Genomic DNA, 23,487 nt, shown 5'->3' with positions numbered 1-23,487 from the left:
TATATGAACATATATACTTTCAGCAAAATTGAATATCAATGCAGTCTATATTAAAAAAACCATAAAACTATATATTGAAAGATATAATCAGATACAATAACAGTGCATGGAAAAAATGAACAAGAAGATTAATTATAACTTATTAGTATAAAAACAAGATTGTATAAATAATACAATACTGTGACTGTATTTTTCTCTTAGGACTGATTTATTTTACCCCAAATATTTATTGAAAACAGAAATGAATAAACTACAGAGTAGGATTGCCAATTTTCAGAGTAACAAATTCCAAATACAGTGCAAAAAAAACATTAACTTGGAAAAACTGATGAGCAAAAGAAAACCTACAAATAAACTTGGAAGTATTTTTTCCTTCTCTTGATGATTATGATCATGATGAGACAGCCAGATGGCTGAGGCAATTAAGGCATCAGCTCTACCATTTTGAGACTCCATGATCAAATCTCAAATCCAGCCAAACAATCCCAGGAAGTTTCATGAGTGGTCCATTCTGAACTTATCAGACCCTGTCCCTCCCCACCCTGGCCACACCCACGTTAGTTATGATTAAAAAGAAAGAAGCTTTTGAAAGAAACTTTGTGTCTGCAGGGAAGAAAGAGAAAAAAATTGGAAAAAATACAAATTAGCAAGAACTAAAATAATTCAGATCACAGTTAAAGGTACCAACTTCTCATCAGGAAAAAGGAACAAGTTAAAAAAAATCTCATTTATTACTTTCAAACATTTTGGAACAGTTTTATTTTTCTGAACAATTTTTAAAAATAACTGAAATTCTGTAATTTGGAAAATTCCAAACAGTTGGCAATCCTACTCTAGACTAGGTAGAGAATACATCTGCATCATCTACAGTAACCAGATTCCACAACATCTGAATTATCTGGCTCCAAAATTATACAGGAGAAGAAAATAATAACAATAATAAATTATTGATGTGGAAAATATTTTTGCATTTTAATCTAATTTTTGAAGATTAATTATATTTGTGTATACAATTGATTTTGCTTGAGAATATTTTGAATTTATATTAAACTTTCATTATATTTTATATGTCTACTTTTATAAATAAGCAGAATAAATATAAAGATAACCCACTTATTTACAATTTGCAAATGTTTCTATTTGATATAAATTTCTTTTTGAGATTTATATCAATTTGCAAAACAGAAAAATAAAAATGTAATAATAGATATAAAATAGAATAATTTAGAACTTATTGTTTTCACATATAAAAATGTAATCAATTTTACAATTTTATATATTATTGTTAATTTATATGTTAAATATAACAATAAAATACATTTATGTTCATATATTGATAAATAATCAAAATCATATAAAAACATTGCATTTTGTAAATAAAGTGCTATCAAAATAACAGTAATTATTTTCTAACAAATCTACCATACCATCTGATTTTACATTGCCTTTTCATTCTGATTAAAAACAGATATAGAAACATTTTAAAATTATTATGTTTGGAAAGCTATTTTTTTGCCAATATAATATTATTTTTTACTTACAAGGGAACTGTCGGAGTGGCATCTAATAAATTTTAATAAAATTTAGTTAATAGTTACGTTAAAAGTATACAAACTCTATATTAAATTTGTAGTATTCACTAAAAGAGTTAATCAGAGTTATTAGCAATCAAATGTCGTACTATTTTATATGCGGATTTTTAAAAGTGAAAGGGTCGCGGAGGAAGACGGCGATATTACATTTAGAATAAATTCTGGAATTTTCGAAAATGGGAGAAGAATTAATAACATTTAGTTAATAATTATGTTAAAAGCATGCAATCTCTATATTAAATCTGTAGTACTTACTAAAAGTATTAATCAGGATTAATAACTATTAAATGTCGTACTATTTTATAGTAGTTTAATACNCAAACTACTACTACAATAATTTCCTTTCAGTTAATAATTAGGATAAATGTTAATCACTGAAAGAAAATATTATTATTTTTTAGTACATATTATTAGTACATAATATGTATTTAAAATAATATCTGGTATATCATCATCATCATCACCAAATCTATACTTTATTTGTAAGTATTCTATTCCAGCTTGCTGATAAATGCAACTGCTAAGATTTATTTAATGTAAAATTTTTATCTATTGTATAAGAGAAGACAATAGAAAACAAATTTATAGTAATGACATGAAACAATAATATAAATTTACTGTATAACTGTTGAGCACCTTCTAGATATGTTTTATGTGCAAACTTGCCTATAGGAAATTGACTAAATTGACTGCAAAGTTTATCTACTCACAAGCTTAATGTTATCTAAATTCAAAACTGCAGACAGGAAATTATATGAAGTAACAAACTGAAATAGCAAAAGTTTCATTTAGACATAAATTTCCCCATTCAACATATATTGTGATGAGTTTATGATCTGTAAATTGAGTTATTGTAAAATAACAGCATGCTATAAGTAAATGTGCTATTATTTGTAATAACTTTACAATAGAATACACTGTATATACAGTGTATTCTACAGAGTTAGGGCTACATGAATGAAATTTTCAAAGTATGGATGTTAAATGCTCTAACTGATATAGTAAAAAATAATCATTACAGTTATATTCACATTAATAATTAATACATATTGCAGAGTTTCCAATCTGAGAAAAATCAAATTGACTGACAAGGTGAGCTAAAGGGGCTGACAAATGAAAGTTACCTTACTCTAATTAGAATAAAACTCATTCTGAATGTGTTTTAACTCCCTTTCCACACAAGGTGCAGAAAGGAGTTAATGGAAAAGAAAAAAGAAATATATACACTTTCAATATGATAAAAAGATGCAGAACTTTGTTGGAAAGTAGAGATACCAAATGGAGACCATCTATTTATATCATTTTTAAAACCATTGTTAGTCAACTGATATTTTTTTCTAACTAATCACAGTAAAAGATTTAAAATTTTAAAAAGGAGTAATTTTTAAAATTAAATACAAAATTGGTTATAGTAGAAATTTTCCAGCCAATAAAAAGCGTAATTTCAATTTCCAAACATTCAATGGGTGGAAATCCAAAGAGATCAGAAATCATTTAACTGTTGATACTGGAATCAAAATTAATGAATTTTATTTGTAATCTAAATTTTTAAATTTTAAAGTTTGTTAGTATTGGCCATTAAATTAATTAACTTTGTAAATTTTGGTATTAATTTCTGATATCAGTAATATCAAATGCTGTCCTTCTGTCAAGAAATGATCCTGTCTGCTGATACTACTGACCAGACAATAGAGTAGTTTACAAGTATAACAGGAAGTAGTTCTCATTTGACACTGAAGAATATTAAAAGAAAGAGCAGTCATGGAAATTATTAAAAACACTCAAAAACAATAAGAATGGATATTTCTGGAAAGCAGGCTACAGGACAAATGGTTGTCATGTACAATGTAAGGTAGATGAGTTTTTTCTTAAAATTCAGATCGCATACTAGCATACATATTAAGCAATGCTTAAACCATAAGTCTAAATTTATAGATCATTAATTAAAGTAACTAACATAATTCACGTCTCATTTCTATGAGTATTTGCTTGCAAAGCATTTGATGTTGATCTAGCTTGTAATGTTATTTTAATGCAATATTTTGTGTAATTTGCTATTTTATATTTTTAAATTAGTCTAAATAAACATTGTTAATTTTAAATAGAATGGATCTGATACTACTGATACTTACTGATACTAAATGTTTTAAATTTTATGAAACAAAACACTTCATTGTGATATCAATATATTTATTTATATAATACTGTTAGGTTTATGTATTAATTTCTAAACAGTTTTTTGCATTCTTTTATTTGCTCTTAATAAAATAAAAATGTCCATAATTCCAGTAATTCTTTATACTTTTTTATGGGATTATTGAATTTGTAATTTCATATATATGTGATACTGAAAATATATTAGTTTTAATTGTCAAAAAAAGAAACAGATTTATTTGGAGAAGTTCTTCAAAAATTTGGTTTTATTTGTAATGGGAGCTACCGTAGCTTATTACTACATATTTCCTTTAGCCTGGAAGTTTTTCATTGCTTTTGAACATATAATCTTTACACTGTTGACAATAGTCTTCCAAAACATTTTATATGTGTAATACCATCTTAGTCTAAACAAATTAAACAAAAATTTTCATTTTAAAATTTTTAGTAAAGGTTTTTCTGTGAAAAGGCAATTATCTATCAGATGTAATTATATAAATAATCTAAACTTATAATTCTGTAAAATAATATTAATACTTTTCTCATGGCATTAATATGTAATTAATAATTTTGTATTTTGTGTATTTACAATAAGTATTTCATTCAAAATTTAAACATAAATAATTGACATTATCTTAATAAAATTGCATTTAAAATAACAAATTATTGTTTATTTGAACATTTTTGTAGACTGAAAACTTAAATAATTCTTCAAATATAAACAGAAGAGTATAAAATCTTAACTTGATACTTATTTTCTATATACTTAAAGAGCAACTCTGAAAATATGCAAGTAAATAATAAATACTTCTGTTAAGATAATATTAATTATTTTTAAATTTTGGGTGAAAATACTATACAAAGTTTATATTTGTAGAATATTTTCACCATTTGTTTACATGTCATTCATATACAAGGTCTGTTCAAAAAATATCGGACCTTTTTTTTTTCCGCGTAAACCAATGATGCGCGAGAGGCCTCCTTCAGTGGAGTTGTGGAGAGGACAGTCATGCACAGCCCTGAATTTTTTCCCGCCTGCAGGAAGCGTCAGTCATTGGCAATCGGCCTATGAGTGAGGTCATGTAGTGTGCTCTCGTCGGATTCCACTAAGCTGGAAAATGACTGAACAACGTGAGCAGCGATATTACATCAAATTTTGCCAAAAACCTTGGCGATACCCGAGTGTAAACCATTCGCAAGATTCAGCAGGCTTTCGGGGACGATCCTCGAGGCCAAAAAAAGCGCGGCAGGTCCGCAGCAATATCAAAGGTCATGTTGACAGTTTTTTCGACTCTCGTGGGGTGGTGTGTCGTGAGTACGCACCACAAGGCCAAACCATCGCAAAGGAGTACTACCAGGAGGTCCTTCGTCGTCTTTCCGATACAGTGCGATGCAAACGACGGGATCTGTGGTCGATCAAAACTTGGCAGCTCCATCGTGATAACGCATCCGCCCATTCTGCGCATCTGATTCGGGCTTTCGTCGCCAAACACAATACTCCTGTGGTTCGTCACGCTCCGTACTCTCTCCACATGGCTCCGTGTGACCTTTGGCTATTTCTCAAGCTGAAAATGCCGCTAAAAGGAACCCAAATTTAGTCGAGAGAAGACATCATGCGAAATGCGACGGACCGGCTGATAACCATTCCAAAAGATGCATTCCAGCAGTGTTTCCAGCAATGGCAGGAACGCTGGGAGAAGTGTATACATTACCAAGGAGACTACTTTGAAGGGGATTAGGGTTTTGTACCTCAAAGTCAATAAATTTATTTTTGCCAACCAAAGGTCTGATACTTTTTGAACAGACCTTGTATAATAAGTAAATAATGAAACTATTTATTAAGAAAATGAAAAATATTCTATTCAAAAGCATTTCAGATAAAAATATAGAGTTTTACAAAAATAAATATCTTATTTTTAATATATATTCTTACTAATACAAAGCTAATCCAAAAATTTTGAAAATAATGTTTCTGAATAAAATATTTTAAAAATTATCTTAAATATAAATATATTACATAGATAGCAGTTTATTTAAAAAGTTTATTTATTCATACATATAAAAAATATTTTCTATATTCAAAAATAAAAATTCAAATGCTTACAATATTAACTATAAGTAAATAGATATACTGTAAAATAATTACATTAAATTATATCATTATTATTAAAATATTAACTTACAGGAACATCAGCATAAACCCCTGTCCATATAACAGGATGTAGACCTGATAATACAATTGGTCTACTCATTACAGGAACATATTTCTATAAAATTTATTAAAAACTAATTTTTAAAATGTTTTCCTAATTTTTATATATATTATATAGAACAATATATAATTTCATCTAACACACTACAAAAGTAACTGACTTGAACTTCTTCCTTTACTTCAGTAAATCTTGCTACATGAGTAAAATATCCTGGAAAACAAAATTTGTTATGTAGAAAAGTATGCATACAAAATCTAAAATGTATTTATTTCATATACTTTAAATGTATACTTTATTTCATTATTAATCATGAAATGAGAATATAGATTCATTCAATAAACTTTAAATTCCATAAACGGATAATAAAAGAGCAAGTAAATCAAACTTTTATTGAGTGGCCCACTAAGATAATCTTGGGGCTGAGCTGAATGGACAAAAAAATTTTTTATGTGAACTCAATAAAATTCCCATCTTATGTGACTGCTAATTCCATAAATAATATATAAATAAAAAATGAATTTTAATTAGGAAAATATTTTTGGAAAATTTACTAGTGTTTCTTTTTCTTTTACTTTGAGGGTGCCAGAGCCCTCTTGGTCCACTCTCTGGGTGCACCACTGTTTTTATTGTGGTAAATGATCTTAATGCAACCATTTTCAACTATTTAAATAAATGTTATCAGATTTAAAAATTGAAAATAAATTTAAAAAACCAAATAATATAGTCTCAAACATAAATTTAAAAAGAGGCAAAGGACAAATTAAAATGAGTATGCAAAATAAAACTGACAAAAATAATCTATATACAAAGTTATAATGAATATTTTAATAATATAAGAATAAAATACAAATATAATTAGAATATTAGAGCACAAACATTCTCTAATGTAATCTAGCCTTCTTGGAATTGCAGTAGTGTCAGATTACTAAAACTCTGGATTACCAAACCCATTTATTTTTACTAGATTTACTTAAAGATATGCTTTAAATGATTCAAAATTATTTTTTATATTATGTGTATTGTTTTTTTACCTTTTGTTTTTTTTATTTTCTTCAGTTAGTCTTAATACAATTCATGAATATTGCAAATAAATATATTATTGCACAAAAAAGCAATCCTGTAACTGTGAATAAATCATTGGGGCTAGAGGGCAAACTGAAAAAATTGTGACTGGTAGTTTTTTCCAGCCAGCTTTAGACCTATTAGCTGAAGTTGTGTAAAAATAAATAACAGTAGCTTAAATTTGCATGATAAAAGCAAAATCATATAATATATATATATATATATATATATATATACTGCTTACGGGCACTTACTAAGCTGAAGGTATTTAGCTCCCCATAGCTATGGGTCTAACAAAAAGTCAAAAACATATGTGCATTCACTTAAATTGCATTCACAAACAGTGATGTAACTCAATTGTCAAGAGCCAGGTGACTTAATGTCATGGAGATAATGCAACATATTATCCCCATTATGAGACAGTAATATGAGAAGTTATTAAAAGCAACACTTTAGATTTATCATATTTTTTCAGGTCAGAACTTTGAGTGTCAATTGGATGCTTGATTACTCCAGTCACCATGAAAGTTATGCCAATGCTCACATGTATGGATACTCTATGAGTTATAGTGATAATAATAAGAGGCAAAGTTGTACAAAGTTATTATGCAATCATTATATTGCATAACTGTTTTGCATAAGTATGGTGACTTTTAAATCACTTTGTAGATTTCAAATAGATTTATATATGTACTGTGATTTGCATGTTAATTAATTAATCTATTAATTAACTTTTCACTTTCTCCTACTGAATGTATAGTACAAAGCATATCTTTCTTAATATTTATTAAATCCTAAAGTTAGAACTATTTTGTAAACATAAAAATTTACACCTTTCTCTCAATTTCCAGCATTCACTATTTAAAAAACAAACGTTTTCAGATACATTCAGTGGCCTGCATCAGATTAAACAGATTCTATATCAAATGTCTATAGTGGACTTGAAGGCTTTGAACCTGCTATAGATGTTTGATATAGAATCTGCTTAACCTGATGCAGACCACCGAATGTAGATGAAAACATTCATTTTTTAAACAGTGAATGCTAGAAATTGAGAGGAAGGTGTAAATTTTTGTGCTTTCTTAATATATTGTTATTCAATTATATATATTAAATTTAAAATAATTAAGAAATTACCTTTGTTTTCACAAGCCATCCAATTTACTTCACGTATTTCTGTTACTTCTATTCCTACTAAATAAGTGAACACCCTTACCTAAGTCAAGTAGATTAAGAACATCAAGCAAATTACAATCAAAATTTTTAAAATTATATAAAAACTATAGATTTTAGCTCCTAAACTTTAGAACAGGAAATAATTGCATTATTGAAATATTTCAATTATCTAAAAATTTTTGTCAGTATTATACAACCGAAACATATATCAAAAATTACTTATGAAAAACAGTTGAAATATAGTTTATATTATTATATTTAAAATATAATATACAGCACTTTATAAATTATTTTCTACATATCATTATTGTAATCAAAAGATATATTGTATTTTGAATGGCTTTTAAATTTAAAACATTTAGATATCTATTAGGAAATATGGGACAAGAAAAAATACATAAAATTTAGTAAAACTTTCAAAAATCAATATTCATAAAAAATGTTCTAAGTTTTTAATTTATATATATTAAGCTTAAAACAAGGCAATTGAGTAATTGAATTATGATAACTGCCTTATAGCTTTCATGATCTGATAAGTATTTTTGAATTATTTAGAAACTAATATTTTTTTTAATTTAACTAAATTTATAAATTTCAGAATTTAAAGATCAGAATGAAAAAAACAATTTTCATCTAAATAAAACTGCTTTGTTTTGTTGTCATGTGACATATTTAAACTGGAAAAAATACAAAAGTCATAGTTTTTCAAAATTTTTTTCAGGATTTTTATTTATTCAATTAGTGAAGTTTGAAATATAATATATATTCTTATAATTTAATTATAAGAATATAATATATATTCTTATTATTTAAAATAAACAATGTTTTATTTTATCATATTTAAATTATCTCTAAATATATTTAGTACTTATTAAAATAAGAAATTTTTAAAAATTCTCTGACTATATATTAAAAAATAATAATAAACTTACTGGTATATTTGGCCAGTTATATTTACGAAATATATCTTCGTATGTCTGAGGTGCTCCATCTGTTACTAACATTATAGCCTGATTACATTGACTTCCCAATTTGGATTTATTATACTGGAACAATTATTATATAAATAAATATCGTAAAGTGAAAAATTACTATCTAATTAGCAAAAATCATGTAAAATTTGTTTTATTTCATATATTATGTTAAAAATTTATTATGATAAGTAAAAACTTTATAATACTTCTGAACTTGATATAAAAAGTAGTTTTTATAAACGTGGATAATTATGTGTTGATTTAATACTGATTTGATAGCAGATAATCATTAAACAGATTATTCAAATTGAGAATAACTTCTCTTGAAATAATTTTGAAAGATAAAAATCAATCTAAAAGTTTGTTAATAGTGGATTAACAATTTGTTAGGTCACTAGTTCATAAAGACTGGGACTTGAGATAATTTCTATAGAACACAATATAATAATTAATATTGTTTACTTCAAGTACAACACCCACACATACTTGATAATCTATTCACTAATTTTAAAACAATATAGCATTAAAATACTGATGACTTCATTAGTATTACTGTATTACATTTTAAGTCATTATCATAACTACAATGATAACAAGACATTATATCATCAAAATTTGATTTTATTTAGCAGTATTTTTGTGTTATTCTACTTTACTTTCACCTAAATATTATAAACTTGACAATATAATTGATTTTGAAATGACTATTAGAAATTCGTTCATAACACCCACTTTGTTAGTAACTGTAAGGGTTTTTATATTTTAAATTATAAAGAGAGTCTTTTCAATTGTTTTTATACAAGTTTAAATTTTTTATAATGTAAAGAAAAAAAGCATGCTACATGCATGGTGACATGGTGAGGATGTATCTTTTAAAATTGATAAAAATTTAAAGTAAAATTAAAAAAACCTAAATCTTATTTTTTATTTCTTTGTTTCAAGAAAATAATTGGCAAGATTGACTTATGTAATTTTACTAATATTCCACTGTTTTCTATTAGGAAATATTTATATCGCTGTTTAGTTCATAAAGTAGTCCAAAATATTTACAGAATATCATAGAATTAAGTCAAATGCAAAATTTTCAGATTTTTGCATAGTTTCTTCTACAAACTCGTATTTTCTTATTTATTTTCAGATGGATAGTCATTTTCACTGACATGACAGAATAGACATCTTTGGAATATCCAGCTATATTTAAATACAGTAGACCCCCTATAAAACTGGTTCATATAGTTCGGATTCCTATATGATGGCAAAAAAATTGCGACTGTATTCATATAAACACGCTAAAAGAGACTTGTATAATTCAGTAAAACGTCATTGCCGACTCATGTCGTGACAGGATTGGTTGAATCTAGACCAATAGCAGATATTGCACAAACCGTTGAGTTTAAACAAGCAGCAGACCTACTAAAAACAATTTATTATTTAATGGCCATAAAAATTATATTTATATTAATGATGTCTCCAAAGTTCAGCAAAGTTTTTGCAGAAAAATAATTTATCAGGAAGCACGTGAGCGCCATTCGATGCACTGCTCCACGTCAAAAACAAGCTTAAGCAATGGTGTCATTGAACGGTGCACACTCGGTAAGTAATCCTACAATTTTTTGTTTATAGCATAGTTTATATGGATTATTCCCAAAAAATTATACGTATTTTGGAAATGTTGAGTCAAATTAATCTAGAATCGATTAATTTTAAGGAAGAAAACCTTTCAAACAGCCGTAGTCCGTAAATTGCATACGTCCGGGCTGTGATTGGTTCATGTATTTAAGAACTCATAGAACATCAATTTCATAAAGAACGGAATGTATCTACTGTGTTATGGAGGGGGGATCGACTGTATCTTATTAAAAGTAAAACCTATGATTACCAAGAAATGATGAATGATAGGAGTCTTGACTCATAATTATTTTTCAAGTGATAAAGTAGGTAAAACTTTAATCAATAAATTGTCACAAAACATCTGTGTCCTTAAGATAAATATAGAACCATCACAAACCCTATCTGCAAATAATCATTCTGTATGGACTTGTGTGTCTATTGATGGCAAAGTTATTTATTTATCTGGATGTTCTCAATTCTTTCTACACTGTGGGCACTAAGAGGGCCTCTTTTAGCAAGCCCATTATGGGTTTGGCCAGGCCCACAATGGTGCATGTGGCCAGGTGGTGAGGGAAGGCCAAACATATCCGGATGGACCATCCCTCTGAAAAATTTCTGGAAATATCAACGCCATTCAGATTTGAACCTGGGTCCTCCAGAGCATGGGGTTGCTACCTCGACTGCTCAGCCATCTGGCCGTCAAAGTTGGATATATGGTACTGTATATGCATGGCTAGTTACCCATTCTCATCTTAAATTTTCATCACATGGAAATAAATAATTATTTAACTGAAACAGTTGAATATACAGACAATCTTGATGCATCATGTTTTTATGTCCATTGCATACAGCTTCAAACCACTTATAAAAAACTCTCTGGCTATTGTGGCAACCATCCACTGCACAATATCTTCCTGAACTGGTCTTAAGGCATGTCACCAATGAAAAACTAAAAATTGCAGATCTATACTAACAACTAGCAGTATCTTAATGGCTGTCAAGAAATAGCCTATGTCTTCATGTGGCAGAAATCAAAAACACATTCTGGAAACTTGTGGTTATAATTAAATAAATAAAAAATCACACTTTTATATAAAATATAAAAATTAATTGCTTACTCTTTGTAATAGTTCAAAGGCTGTCGTTAAACTTGAAGTGAAATTTGCAACATTTGAAGTATTCACATTTTCTAAATGGTCCTTAAATACCTTCAAAAGAAAATTGATAATTTTATTATTACTTATAGATTTGTTCATTTCTATTAATACCATACAATAATTATAAAATAGAATAAAACGTCAGCTTTAACATTGTACTTTTCACATTTCTCAGCTACTTTTATCTGAAGTTTATTAATAACATTGCATATTGTATGACATTTCTTGTGGCAAAAGAAAAAGAACTTTTATATTCATTTGAAGAATATGTTATTTTCATGTGTCCTATATTATTCTAAAATAATATAACCTGATAATTTTTTAACATATCCAACAGGTGTTTAAAAAGTCAATGAAAGATAGTCTTAATTTTAAGTATAGGTAACTAAATCTTAATAACTAAAGAGTATGTTCGATTTTCTGCAAAAACACAAAACATCGCATCTAAAATAATACAGTAAAGCTGAGTTATATAAAATAATCCTTAACCCTCTCCCTCTCCTCTGTGGGGATAATTTCCAAAAATCCCTTCTTAGTGTGCATTCTCAAGGCATATCCTACTAAAATGCAGTCAAAAATGCAATAAATAAATAAAAGTATTAAAGTGTTTATTGAATTTTAACTGAATAAGTCTTTAGTATTCAAAAAGACTTTTTTATTTAAATAACCTATAAAATAAAAAAATCAGAAAATTTTTCATTATAATAGAGAATTAACTTACTTGATGTAACTTTACTTGAATTATATGGTTGGTTTTAAATTCTAAAATCTAAAAAGACTTATTTGAAACTTTATATTTCCAATTCAATATTTTGAATTTTCCGAATTTAGAATGAATTCAAATGCTTGTTCAAATTTGTTTATTTTGGATTTATTGTTTTTGAGTTACCTGAAAGGTGGAAATTATCAAAATATCTATTAATTGCCAAAATATACATTATATGTGCCACTATTTACTTTTCTTCTTTATTATTTACACTTTATACTGACTAAAACTAACTCTCTCCTTCTCTTCCCTCGAGGAGGGTTGGAATTTCCAAAAATCCTTGTTTAGTGTGCATTCTCATGATGTACCCTACTAAAACACAGTTAAAAACAAAAAATTGCATCTAAAATAGTACAGTAGAAGACATTCTTCAGGTTAAGCATTAATCCTCTCCCTCCCCTGTGCAGGAATTTCCAAAAATCCCTTCTTAGTGTGCATTCTCATGGCATACCCTAACTGTGTATCAAATTTCATCTTTCAATTCCTAACTGTTTGGGCTCTGCACTTATTATTATCATTATCAACCCATCTCGATTATATTATAAAATACATCTCATTATCATTTTTACTCAGTGGTGTAACTAAGATTTTGCTCTGGGGTAATCTGGGAGGATGATCTAAAAACATACAATACAAATGAGGAAAAATTAAGTGTTAGTGTTGCAATGAATAGTATATTCGGCCTCAGGCCGAATACCGAATATTCNGTGTTTATTGAATTTTAACTGAATAAGTCTTTAGTATTCAAAAAGACTTTTTTATTTAAATAACCTATAAAATAAAAAAATCAGAAAATTTTTCATTATAATAGAGAATTAACTTACTTGATGTAACTTTACTTGAATTATATGGTTGGTTTTAAATTCTAAAATCTAAAAAGACTTATTTGAAACTTTATATTTCCAATTCAATATTTTGAATTTTCCGAATTTAGAATGAATTCAAATGCTTGTTCAAATTTGTTTATTTTGGATTTATTGTTTTTGAGTTACCTGAAAGGTGGAAATTATCAAAATATCTATTAATTGCCAAAATATACATTATATGTGCCACTATTTACTTTTCTTCTTTATTATTTACACTTTATACTGACTAAAACTAACTCTCTCCTTCTCTTCCCTCGAGGAGGGTTGGAATTTCCAAAAATCCTTGTTTAGTGTGCATTCTCATGATGTACCCTACTAAAACACAGTTAAAAACAAAAAATTGCATCTAAAATAGTACAGTAGAAGACATTCTTCAGGTTAAGCATTAATCCTCTCCCTCCCCTGTGCAGGAATTTCCAAAAATCCCTTCTTAGTGTGCATTCTCATGGCATACCCTAACTGTGTATCAAATTTCATCTTTCAATTCCTAACTGTTTGGGCTCTGCACTTATTATTATCATTATCAACCCATCTCGATTATATTATAAAATACATCTCATTATCATTTTTACTCAGTGGTGTAACTAAGATTTTGCTCTGGGGTAATCTGGGAGGATGATCTAAAAACATACAATACAAATGAGGAAAAATTAAGTGTTAGTGTTGCAATGAATAGTATATTCGGCCTCAGGCCGAATACCGAATATTCGGCCAGGAGCGTGGCTGAATAGCCGAATATTCGGCCAAACTATTCGGCTCGATTAACGCACGTATGAAAATTGGTGCACAAACCGCATTATGGTAAGGACCCTGCTCTCTATTGGCCCGCTGCCAACAATCATGTTAATTCTTGACAGTTGTAGCGGACAGACAAGAGCGTCATGGCAGTATGTGATAAATGATGATATCAAACGTGGATAACAATGAAATGACCTACATGTGTAAATAACAGAAAAAGAACAGAGAAGGACAGCGAAGTGAAAATGTGAAAATAAATATGAAGTTGAGTTGATAACATAATCGAACAAGTCGAGGCAGCTTATTGGCATGAAATTCACCGGCTGTCAATGCCAAACAATTGTTGTCATAGACTTCGGTAAGCTAAATGCTTTAATGATACGGCCCCAGGATTCGCCCATGCATGGGCGTAAGCCTGGGGCTGTTCGGGCTACCAAGCTGTCTCGAATCTGTGAAATCATAACTATGACTTATACTGGCATTCTATCTGTCTCTTTTCTCCGTTATCACCAGGCTATGAGTCACGTGATTGTAAAATGGAAAATCTATGACGGAAAAGTGACGAATTGAAAGTATCGTGAGCGCGTATTATATAGACTAGAGTGATAGAGGAAAGAGAAAGGGAAGAGCGCTTAAAAAGAAGGATAGGCAGGGTCAGACCTCAGATGTACGACGATTCTTGAATGAATAGGTGTGTACTGTGCTAATCTTTGTAATTATAAATTGTGAATAAATGTGACTAATATTATTTTCTTTTTCATTTTGTGCATGTTATAAGTTATAAATAAATATAAACAAACAACACTAACCCGATAACATTAAATCTAAATACCAAAATGATTAATTTACTGTGTTTTTGTTATTTTTTACTCCAGTTTTTAGGTATTCGGCCGAATAGTGATTAAATATTCGGTATTCGGTCGAATAGCGAAAAATAGGNTATAAATAAATATAAACAAACAACACTAACCCGATAACATTAAATCTAAATACCAAAATGATTAATTTACTGTGTTTTTGTTATTTTTTACTCCAGTTTTTAGGTATTCGGCCGAATAGTGATTAAATATTCGGTATTCGGTCGAATAGCGAAAAATAGGACGAATATCGAATAGTAACCGAATATTCGTTACATCACTATTAAGTGTCCCTTACCCCTTGTTGCCTACAAATGAGCATCCCTTACATATCCACCAGACAAATTTCCAATGCATCTAGAAGGAAACTCCAAGAACAAACTTGATATCCTAACTATGATCTTTCTTTTAGAACAGTCCACAGTCACATAGTTTAAGTAATAGATTGATAACAAAGCATTCATTTTTTTATTATAATAAAAAATGAAATAATTGATTTATTTAATGAATAATTCAATATTATTTTAGATTTGTTGTTTAAGATGACATTCTTTTTAGTTTTATTCATTAGTTAGTTCAAATTTTATTCCTAAAGCCTCTAGGGAGATCCAACACCCATATAACCCTTCACATATCATCATAAGTATGAAACAGTTTCTACCAAACAATTAAAGACAATTGTTAAATAATTTTCTTTAATCATTTAATTATAGATTTATAGTCATTCATTATTATACATTAAAATTTATCCTTATAAAAATTTTTAATTATAAATTATGATATATAATAATAAATTAATCTCAAATACAGTTATTAATATCAAAAATATAATTTTAAGAAACTGGATTTTTGAGAACTAACTGAATTGCTAGGATATAAATTAATGCTTAACTTTTTATACCTGGTTAAAACACAAGTACAGTAGAACTAATTATCCATGGAAATGTAAATTGATGCTATCTTAGATAACTAGAAACTCATAAAATTGACCATGGTCATTTTGGATTAAAAATATATAAGATTTATATGGTAGCATTCTTAAACCTCTTTTTATACCTTATAAGTTAATGAATCTAATCATATATATATGAAAAACATTTTTTACATCATTTATTATATAGCTAATACATACAATAGTTTTAAGAATAAAAATGATTATTATTTTAGTACTTTTTAAAATGAATGCTTTGTCTCACATTGAAGTTAAATGATAAAAGGTAAGATGCCAGGGATGCTCAGAGAAGAGAAAATCAGTTTGTAAAACTAACTGAATTGCTAGGATATAAATTAATGCTTAACTTTTTATACCTGGTTAAAACACAAGTACAGTAGAACTAATTATCCATGGAAATGTAAATTGATGCTATCTTAGATAACTAGAAACTCATAAAATTGACCATGGTCATTTTGGATTAAAAATATATAAGATTTATATGGTAGCATTCTTAAACCTCTTTTTATACCTTATAAGTTAATGAATCTAATCATATATATATGAAAAACATTTTTTACATCATTTATTATATAGCTAATACATACAATAGTTTTAAGAATAAAAATGATTATTATTTTAGTACTTTTTAAAATGAATGCTTTGTCTCACATTGAAGTTAAATGATAAAAGGTAAGATGCCAGGGATGCTCAGAGAAGAGAAAATCAGTTTGTAATACATTTTATCACTTTAAACTTTCTTTTATAAATTAAGAATAAGAAAAGCAGTAAATTCACTTTGACGTTTATCTCAGATAATACAGAACCTTGGTTAACCAGGGCTTGGATAATTGGGGTTTTACTGCACTAATAACAATATTGAAAAGATTTTAATTCTTTTATTCTTATTTTGCTTTACCTGTATATTTTTGGCATTTGCTTGAACAAGAGATTGATCAAAACATGGAACTAATGGCTCCACAGTATCATTGAACTAAAAAAATTAAATTAATTTGTAAGAAATTAAAAAAATACAAATTTTTTTCTATTTTAGATATATTTATATATAAAATATATGCAAAAATTTATGGCATTTTTAAATATGAAGATTATTATTAATTTTAACAACTTATCAGTGCAATGTAATTGTACTATTCAAAAATAATTATATTCAATTTAATTAAAGCAGCATACAAAAAGTTAAATATAATAAACACAAGTCTTTTCATTTTTTATTAGTATTATGCAATCAAAACAACAAATATAATAAATAAACCATTATTTTTCCTAAACTTACTCATAACATATTTTCAGAAAACATTCCAAAATGAATGCAATCAAGTTGAAACTTTGAATATTTTTAAACCAGTAAATTGATGTATTATTTATCATACAAAAAAATTAAGAAAAAAAAATTTTTTTTAATTGAATACTATACATTTACTAGACATATGTATCTTTCTTTCTTTCAAGCATTTCTCTCATATTAAAATAGAATACTATAATAAACACATTCAAATAACCTTAAAGAAACAGTAAAAATTTAATAACTAAAATGTTTTTGGACATTTTTAACAACTTTTTAAAGACTGTGCTCCTCTCATGTACCAAATATACAAGGTCCTTCTTGAATACTTTATGGCCACAGAATACATGGTGGCTCCCCAACATCTATTAGAGCAACTATAGCCCAGACTAAAACGTTTTGTATGCACAGCTTTGGCATGAGTACTTCACCTGAGAAATGCCATGGTTATATCCCCATTAACACCCAGATTATTTATTTTTGCAAAGGTGCACAAACCAGGAAAAAGCTTGAGATCAGTGGTGGACAAATGTTACTTGATCAAGTTGAATCAGCAAGGCATACTGGAAAGGCTGTCCTTGCAAGCTCTATTTTCAAAATTTCTTCTCCTTTGTTTCTAATGATAGTGGATCCTGGGCCAGAAATGGGTCTCAGTCTCCCTGAGCTAGAGATGTTCTCAGGGAGTCTGTTTTATGCAGTCATAGTCTGTAAAGTGGAAAATAAGGCAGCAGAGAATAGCAGGTTTAGTCTTCAAAGTCTTCAGATATCTACTTCTGCTATTTCCAAGAATAACATTCTTGTGGCTGTGGGCAGTTCTAAGGGTTCTGCCTCAGCTCTGAGTATACCTCTCCCCTTGGTGGTAAACTTAAGTGTAAAAAAGTTTTGCATCACTTTTGTTGCTACCTGAAAATTTATCTCTTCTGATTTGCAAAATCAGATTCAAGATTTTCTCCTGGAAGAGATCAACAAATCCATGAATCTAAATGACTCTCCTATGTTTATTTCTTGAATTTTTAGGGGTCATTGAGACTGGCTGGCTTCTCTTTGAAAAGTGTTACTTGACTTAGTAAGCATCTGAGCAGGAAGTCCCTTTTATTGTTTTCAGGGTTGAGTATCTCTCTGCCCAAGCCTGTGAAGGTTTTGTGGCAATCCTGGGTCAAAAATATGAAGATCCTCTTTAGATCCTTAAAAGATTTAAAATTCAGAATCTTAGTCTGGTGGTTGGGCACTGGAAATTACTTGATAGAGCTTTTGGCCCTTATGGTAAACAAATGGTTCTAGTGATTGACAGTGCCTTGGTTGAAATGCTTCAAGGCATAGACCTTGGCTTTTTCTGGGACTTACTAGGGTGACTTTTAAAATCATTGATAATTTCTCTGATTTATCATCAGCATCAGCATCCACATGGGGCCTTGGAGAGACAAGCCCACTACCATAATGCTCATGCCCAATAACACCTGATTGGCATAGGAGCTCTGGTGTGGGTGAAAAAAGAAGCAGATGGAAGCTGGGACCAGATTGGTAACAGGGCAGCCTTGACCCCTTTCATTTAGAGTGCAAACAGAGGGAAAAGAACACCAGAAGTACATGGATTAACTATGATCTTGGGTGGAAGAATCACCTGTATGGAAAGAAAACATTGGCTCTAAAGTAGAGTGATTGCTGATGCAACAGGCAGGACCATCAATTGCTGAACCAGATAAGGCTGAAGGAGAAGCACTTTGCTGTAGAAACAGATGCAGCAATACCAACAACCACAGGCTCAGGAGGGTCAGTTTTGCATCGTTCTTTATGTTTGAGGTGACCCCACCATTCTAAGATCAATTTCTTGGGGAGAATAAGGTGATGATATTGGGACATTTTAAGGGGGAGATGATATAGGAGGGCACTGTGGTGTGAGTTGTAGCATGAAAAATAGAGAGTGGCAGTGACTATGTCCATGAGTAAAAAAAAGACAAACTGGTAATAAAGATTATTGCCTTATTTTTAATGTGCATTTGTTACAGATAGAATTATACTGACTCTTCCCATCTGGTGAGATCAATCTCAAGATCTCTGCTGAGGTTTTTCTACTCATCACCTTTCTCTTCTAATTGATTGTTGTGCAAATGCACACAACAGGCAATGTAAGGAAAATAATCCCAGAGAAGACTATTTTCTGGAGTTTTTGGTTACAATTGACCTGTAATTTTAAATCAAGGCAATAAATTCACTTATGATGAATTCTAGACATGTGGAAATTCTGGATCTCATTCTAGCTTCCTCTAGTTTAGGTAGCAGAATGATAGACTGGCATGTCTCTGATGAACCATCCTATCTAATCACAGACACATTACATTCATCTCTAGTTTGGCTTCTAGTTAAAATAGGTGGCATTTTACAACCAAAAGAAAGTTGATTAGCATATTTTAGAGTGCCTGTCTTCCATATTACTTTGCTTTTCATACTAATTTGGACTGTATTGTACATTGAGTTGGCTGTTAATTTTGTGCAACAGCACATTCTCAAGTCTTACACTATTAGTTAGCCTATGAAGAGAAGTTCATCCATTGTTTAATTCCTTGATGGAACTTGGAACTGAGCTCCATGATTTCTCCAACTTGGAAGTTATTTAATTGTAATAAGTATACTGATAAGTGAAGCTTTTAGTAATCCTGGAATAAGAAAATGCTAATGTTCTTTTTTGTATGGGGAAATTTTTCAACAATCTGTCAGACCTTCCTCAAAGAGGCCTGTAAAGAACTGGTGCAAGCATAAGGGCTTAAGTATTAGTCCTGACAAAACTATTATTACAAGTACTGTATTTCTTTTACTTATAGAAAAGCTTTATAGAAAAGCTTCTCTGAACTTCTCTTTGGTAAAAGATTTCTGTTTTCTTCTTGAGTCAAGTATCTTTGGGTACTGCTTGATTCTAGCACGTTATGGATTTTACACCTTGAGATGATTGTAATAAATGTAATAACCAGGTATCTTATGATTATTACACTTATCAAATCCTGGGATCTATAACCACATGTACTCTTTTGATATTTACTATAGTTGTTTGACCCAAAATAGCCTATGCTGCCTTAGTTTAGGCCTAATGCTCTTTGCATAGATTGTCAGACAAAGCTACAAAGTTTGCAGTGAACTGTATGCCATGATGTTACTCGAGCTTGTCTATGATCCCAGATAGTTCTTTTGAAGTTCTATTGGATCTTCTCTGCATCTATTTATTCAGGCTGAAATGTAAAGGAACCTCTGTAGGCTCAAGGGCAGGATTTTCCAATGGGGTCAGTACTGAGGGAGGATCAATAAAACTTTGCATATATATATTTATTTTAAAATATTAAAAATTGTTCACATTTTTTGCTCATAATAAACGTAGAAAAACGCCTTTTAAAAATTATGTAAGAGGTTGTTGCATGTGTTTTTATATATAAAATAATATTGTATAGTATATAATATTGAAGGAGGTCAATGGAAAAAAATTTTTCTTATAGGGGTAAATTCATGAAAAAAAGGTTAGAAGCTTCTGTTCAGGAGTATTCGTCAACTGATTTTTAGACCAAATCCTATTGGACATTTGGCTCTACTGAAAAACATGATGAAAAAATGATATCTTTTTATGGGTTCCAACAGAATTTTCCTTGGTTTATGTTTGGCAGATGTTATCTGATCTCTATTCCTCCTTGACTTGCTTGACATATGGGTGGGATAACCTTCTGCTTACAAATGATTTACAGATGGATCCAAAACTGATAATAGCACAGGTGTTGGCATTTGTGGGAGACAGTCAAACATGGACTTCTTTGTCCCACTGAATAAGTTCCCTTCTTGTTTCAAGCACAGTTTCTAGCTGTTATTTGGTGTGTTTGCACTATTTTATGTAGAGGTCCTCTCAAAAAAACTATCTACATTGTTTTCTGAAAGTCAGGATGTCTTTGTGATGATTAGTGCATGGGATTCATGATCAAACAAAGAAACCCTGTTACCAGATAAGGAAGATCGGGTAATTTCACAAGTAGTTTATTTCGTGTACATATACAAGTTCTTAATAAAGATTTCAATGTCGTGTTGCCATACAGAAATGCACCAACTGGTACAGTATGATCACTATTTTAACAATTCCAAACTGACATATATTACTCGCGACAATGCACTTGGGTATGAGTCTTAAAACTAATCTTATAAACAAAAGTACAACTAAAATTAGAATAAGGATAGGTTCATTTGGAGGTAAAGAGTAAGATTTAGCAAAGATAAGAATACCCAGGTTTGGTTCTGTATGTTCAATGGGTGAGATGCCACATGAGACCTTCACAAGGGTTGATAAGTTCCTTTTTCCTATATCAATTTCTCCTATTACTTTCTCCTTAATTCTGTCCTGCCCTGCTGTCACCGCAATAAGACAGGATTCTTTCCTCAGACTAATTGATGTTCTCCAGCTGTGGTTAATGCCAACTCAGAGTGCTCAAAATTCAAGTCTGTTTACTTCCAGGTTTCTGAAAAGAATGACATGCCTCACATCCCTTTTTCCTCAGAGTCTTACTCTCCCCTTTGTTCACATTAGTTCCTGGAACTGGTAATCTCACCCAAGGGAAAGGAGTTAGGGAGGAAAGTTCTAGAAGAAAGGAGAACAAAGGGCTACTATACTAAACTTATATTAATATATATAATACAATATGGCTTGCAGCCACATCTTAAAGGCACTTGAGTCTTGTCAGGTTGTTTGGGAGCACTTGTTTAGGAATGCTATTTACATCAATGAGCAACAATTTTTTCCATGGTGACATGGTGGCAGGATATCAGGGTAATGCTGGCAACATAAGTACTGATCTATTATACAAGCAAGAAGTTTTATATCACTTTGTAGTGCTCAAACCAACTCTTTAGTATTTCTTGTAACACTTTATTAGAGCTGTCAAAAAATGGACTACCTCTAATCATTCTAAGTAGTAGAAGTTAACTACTGATTTAAAGCAGAACAAGGCATTTTTGCCTAGTCTGTCCTCAGGGTGGGATAAGGATTTCTTGACTTTTGACAAGATCATGTTTGTTTTTTAGTCAGTGTTGTGACTAGCTTTGATCACTTTTGTAAACATCTGTGTTAATTAAAACCTTCGTTCTCAGCCTTTTGTTGTTTTTTAGATCTTCTGAGGAGACTTTTCTGCATTTCATTTGTGAGTGTACAGTTCTTTGCCAGGGCAGCCTTGTTCTTCTAGGTTCTCTTTGTTTAGCCTTGATGATGTCCCTCAGCTTTCCTTCAGAAATCTACTGTCTCTTTTTAAGAGATTAGATTTCTAAAGTAATCTTTCATGGAGTCACAATAAACTTTTTAAATTGAGATATATTTAACATGCTGTCTCCTACTTGCACAATAACAACAACAACGTGCTTGTTTCTATATGTCATAAGTTTCCCATAGCTTTTTTTTTTTTGTAAATGAAAGCAAAATTTCAACATTATGTGTGGTTCATTACAATCAACTTCCATTTTGTTGTAGGCAGACAGCAGAGAACACTGCTCTGTATACTCTAGTGCAGAGATCGGCAACCTTTTTGTCAATAAGGGTGCAATATAAATTCAAAAGTTATGGAGACACAAAAAAAACTTCAAAATATTAAAGGTTTTATTTCAAGAAATATACATATACTTAAATTATAAATACAAAACAAATAATGACAAATACAAACATCCAAACAAGTGACATCTGACATTGCAAATCTGCCAATTTGTTATAATTAGGAATATAATTAGAATTATATGTTCTTAAACAGTTATCTAAATTAGAATGTGTGAGCTTTGATTGATATTTTGTTTTTGGATACATCATATTTGAAAACAGACATTCACAATTATATGTAGCTGCAAAATATGAACAAATTATTAGTGCACATTTTCTTAAAAATAGGATATTTATCTTTATGAACTAAATTCCAAAACATGTTAATGTTATCATTATTGCTTGCTTTTAAAACAGTATTGTATTGCAGATTTATTATTTGTAATTCTATTTCATCCATATAACTAAGCTCAAAATATTTGCCAATTGCAGCAGATGCATTATCAGAAGACACATTAAATGGATTAACAAAAACATTT

At 29.7% G+C, this 23,487-nt stretch overlaps 1 protein-coding gene across 1 annotated transcript in view; it reads right to left on the bottom strand.

Moving 5' to 3' along the window:
- LOC111637227 (voltage-dependent calcium channel subunit alpha-2/delta-3-like) overlaps window positions 1-23,487 on the bottom strand; it is a 130,398-nt gene that overhangs the window by 84,593 nt on the left and 22,318 nt on the right. The window contains exons 10-15 of the mRNA XM_023382670.1: window positions 17,017-17,091; window positions 11,901-11,990; window positions 9,130-9,243; window positions 8,159-8,237; window positions 6,120-6,169; window positions 5,930-6,013 (exon numbers count right to left, since the gene is read on the bottom strand). Coding sequence (XP_023238438.1) covers window positions 5,930-6,013; window positions 6,120-6,169; window positions 8,159-8,237; window positions 9,130-9,243; window positions 11,901-11,990; window positions 17,017-17,091 — 492 coding nt within the window. The remainder of the gene's footprint in view (window positions 1-5,929; window positions 6,014-6,119; window positions 6,170-8,158; window positions 8,238-9,129; window positions 9,244-11,900; window positions 11,991-17,016; window positions 17,092-23,487) is intronic.

Source organism: Centruroides sculpturatus, unplaced genomic scaffold, assembly GCF_000671375.1.
Source record: "Centruroides sculpturatus isolate CEXI.00-Female unplaced genomic scaffold, Cexi_2.0 scaffold1058, whole genome shotgun sequence".
In the NCBI taxonomy this organism is placed as follows: Eukaryota; Metazoa; Arthropoda; class Arachnida; order Scorpiones; family Buthidae; genus Centruroides; species Centruroides sculpturatus.
This window is presented reverse-complemented; position numbering and strand designations above follow the sequence as displayed.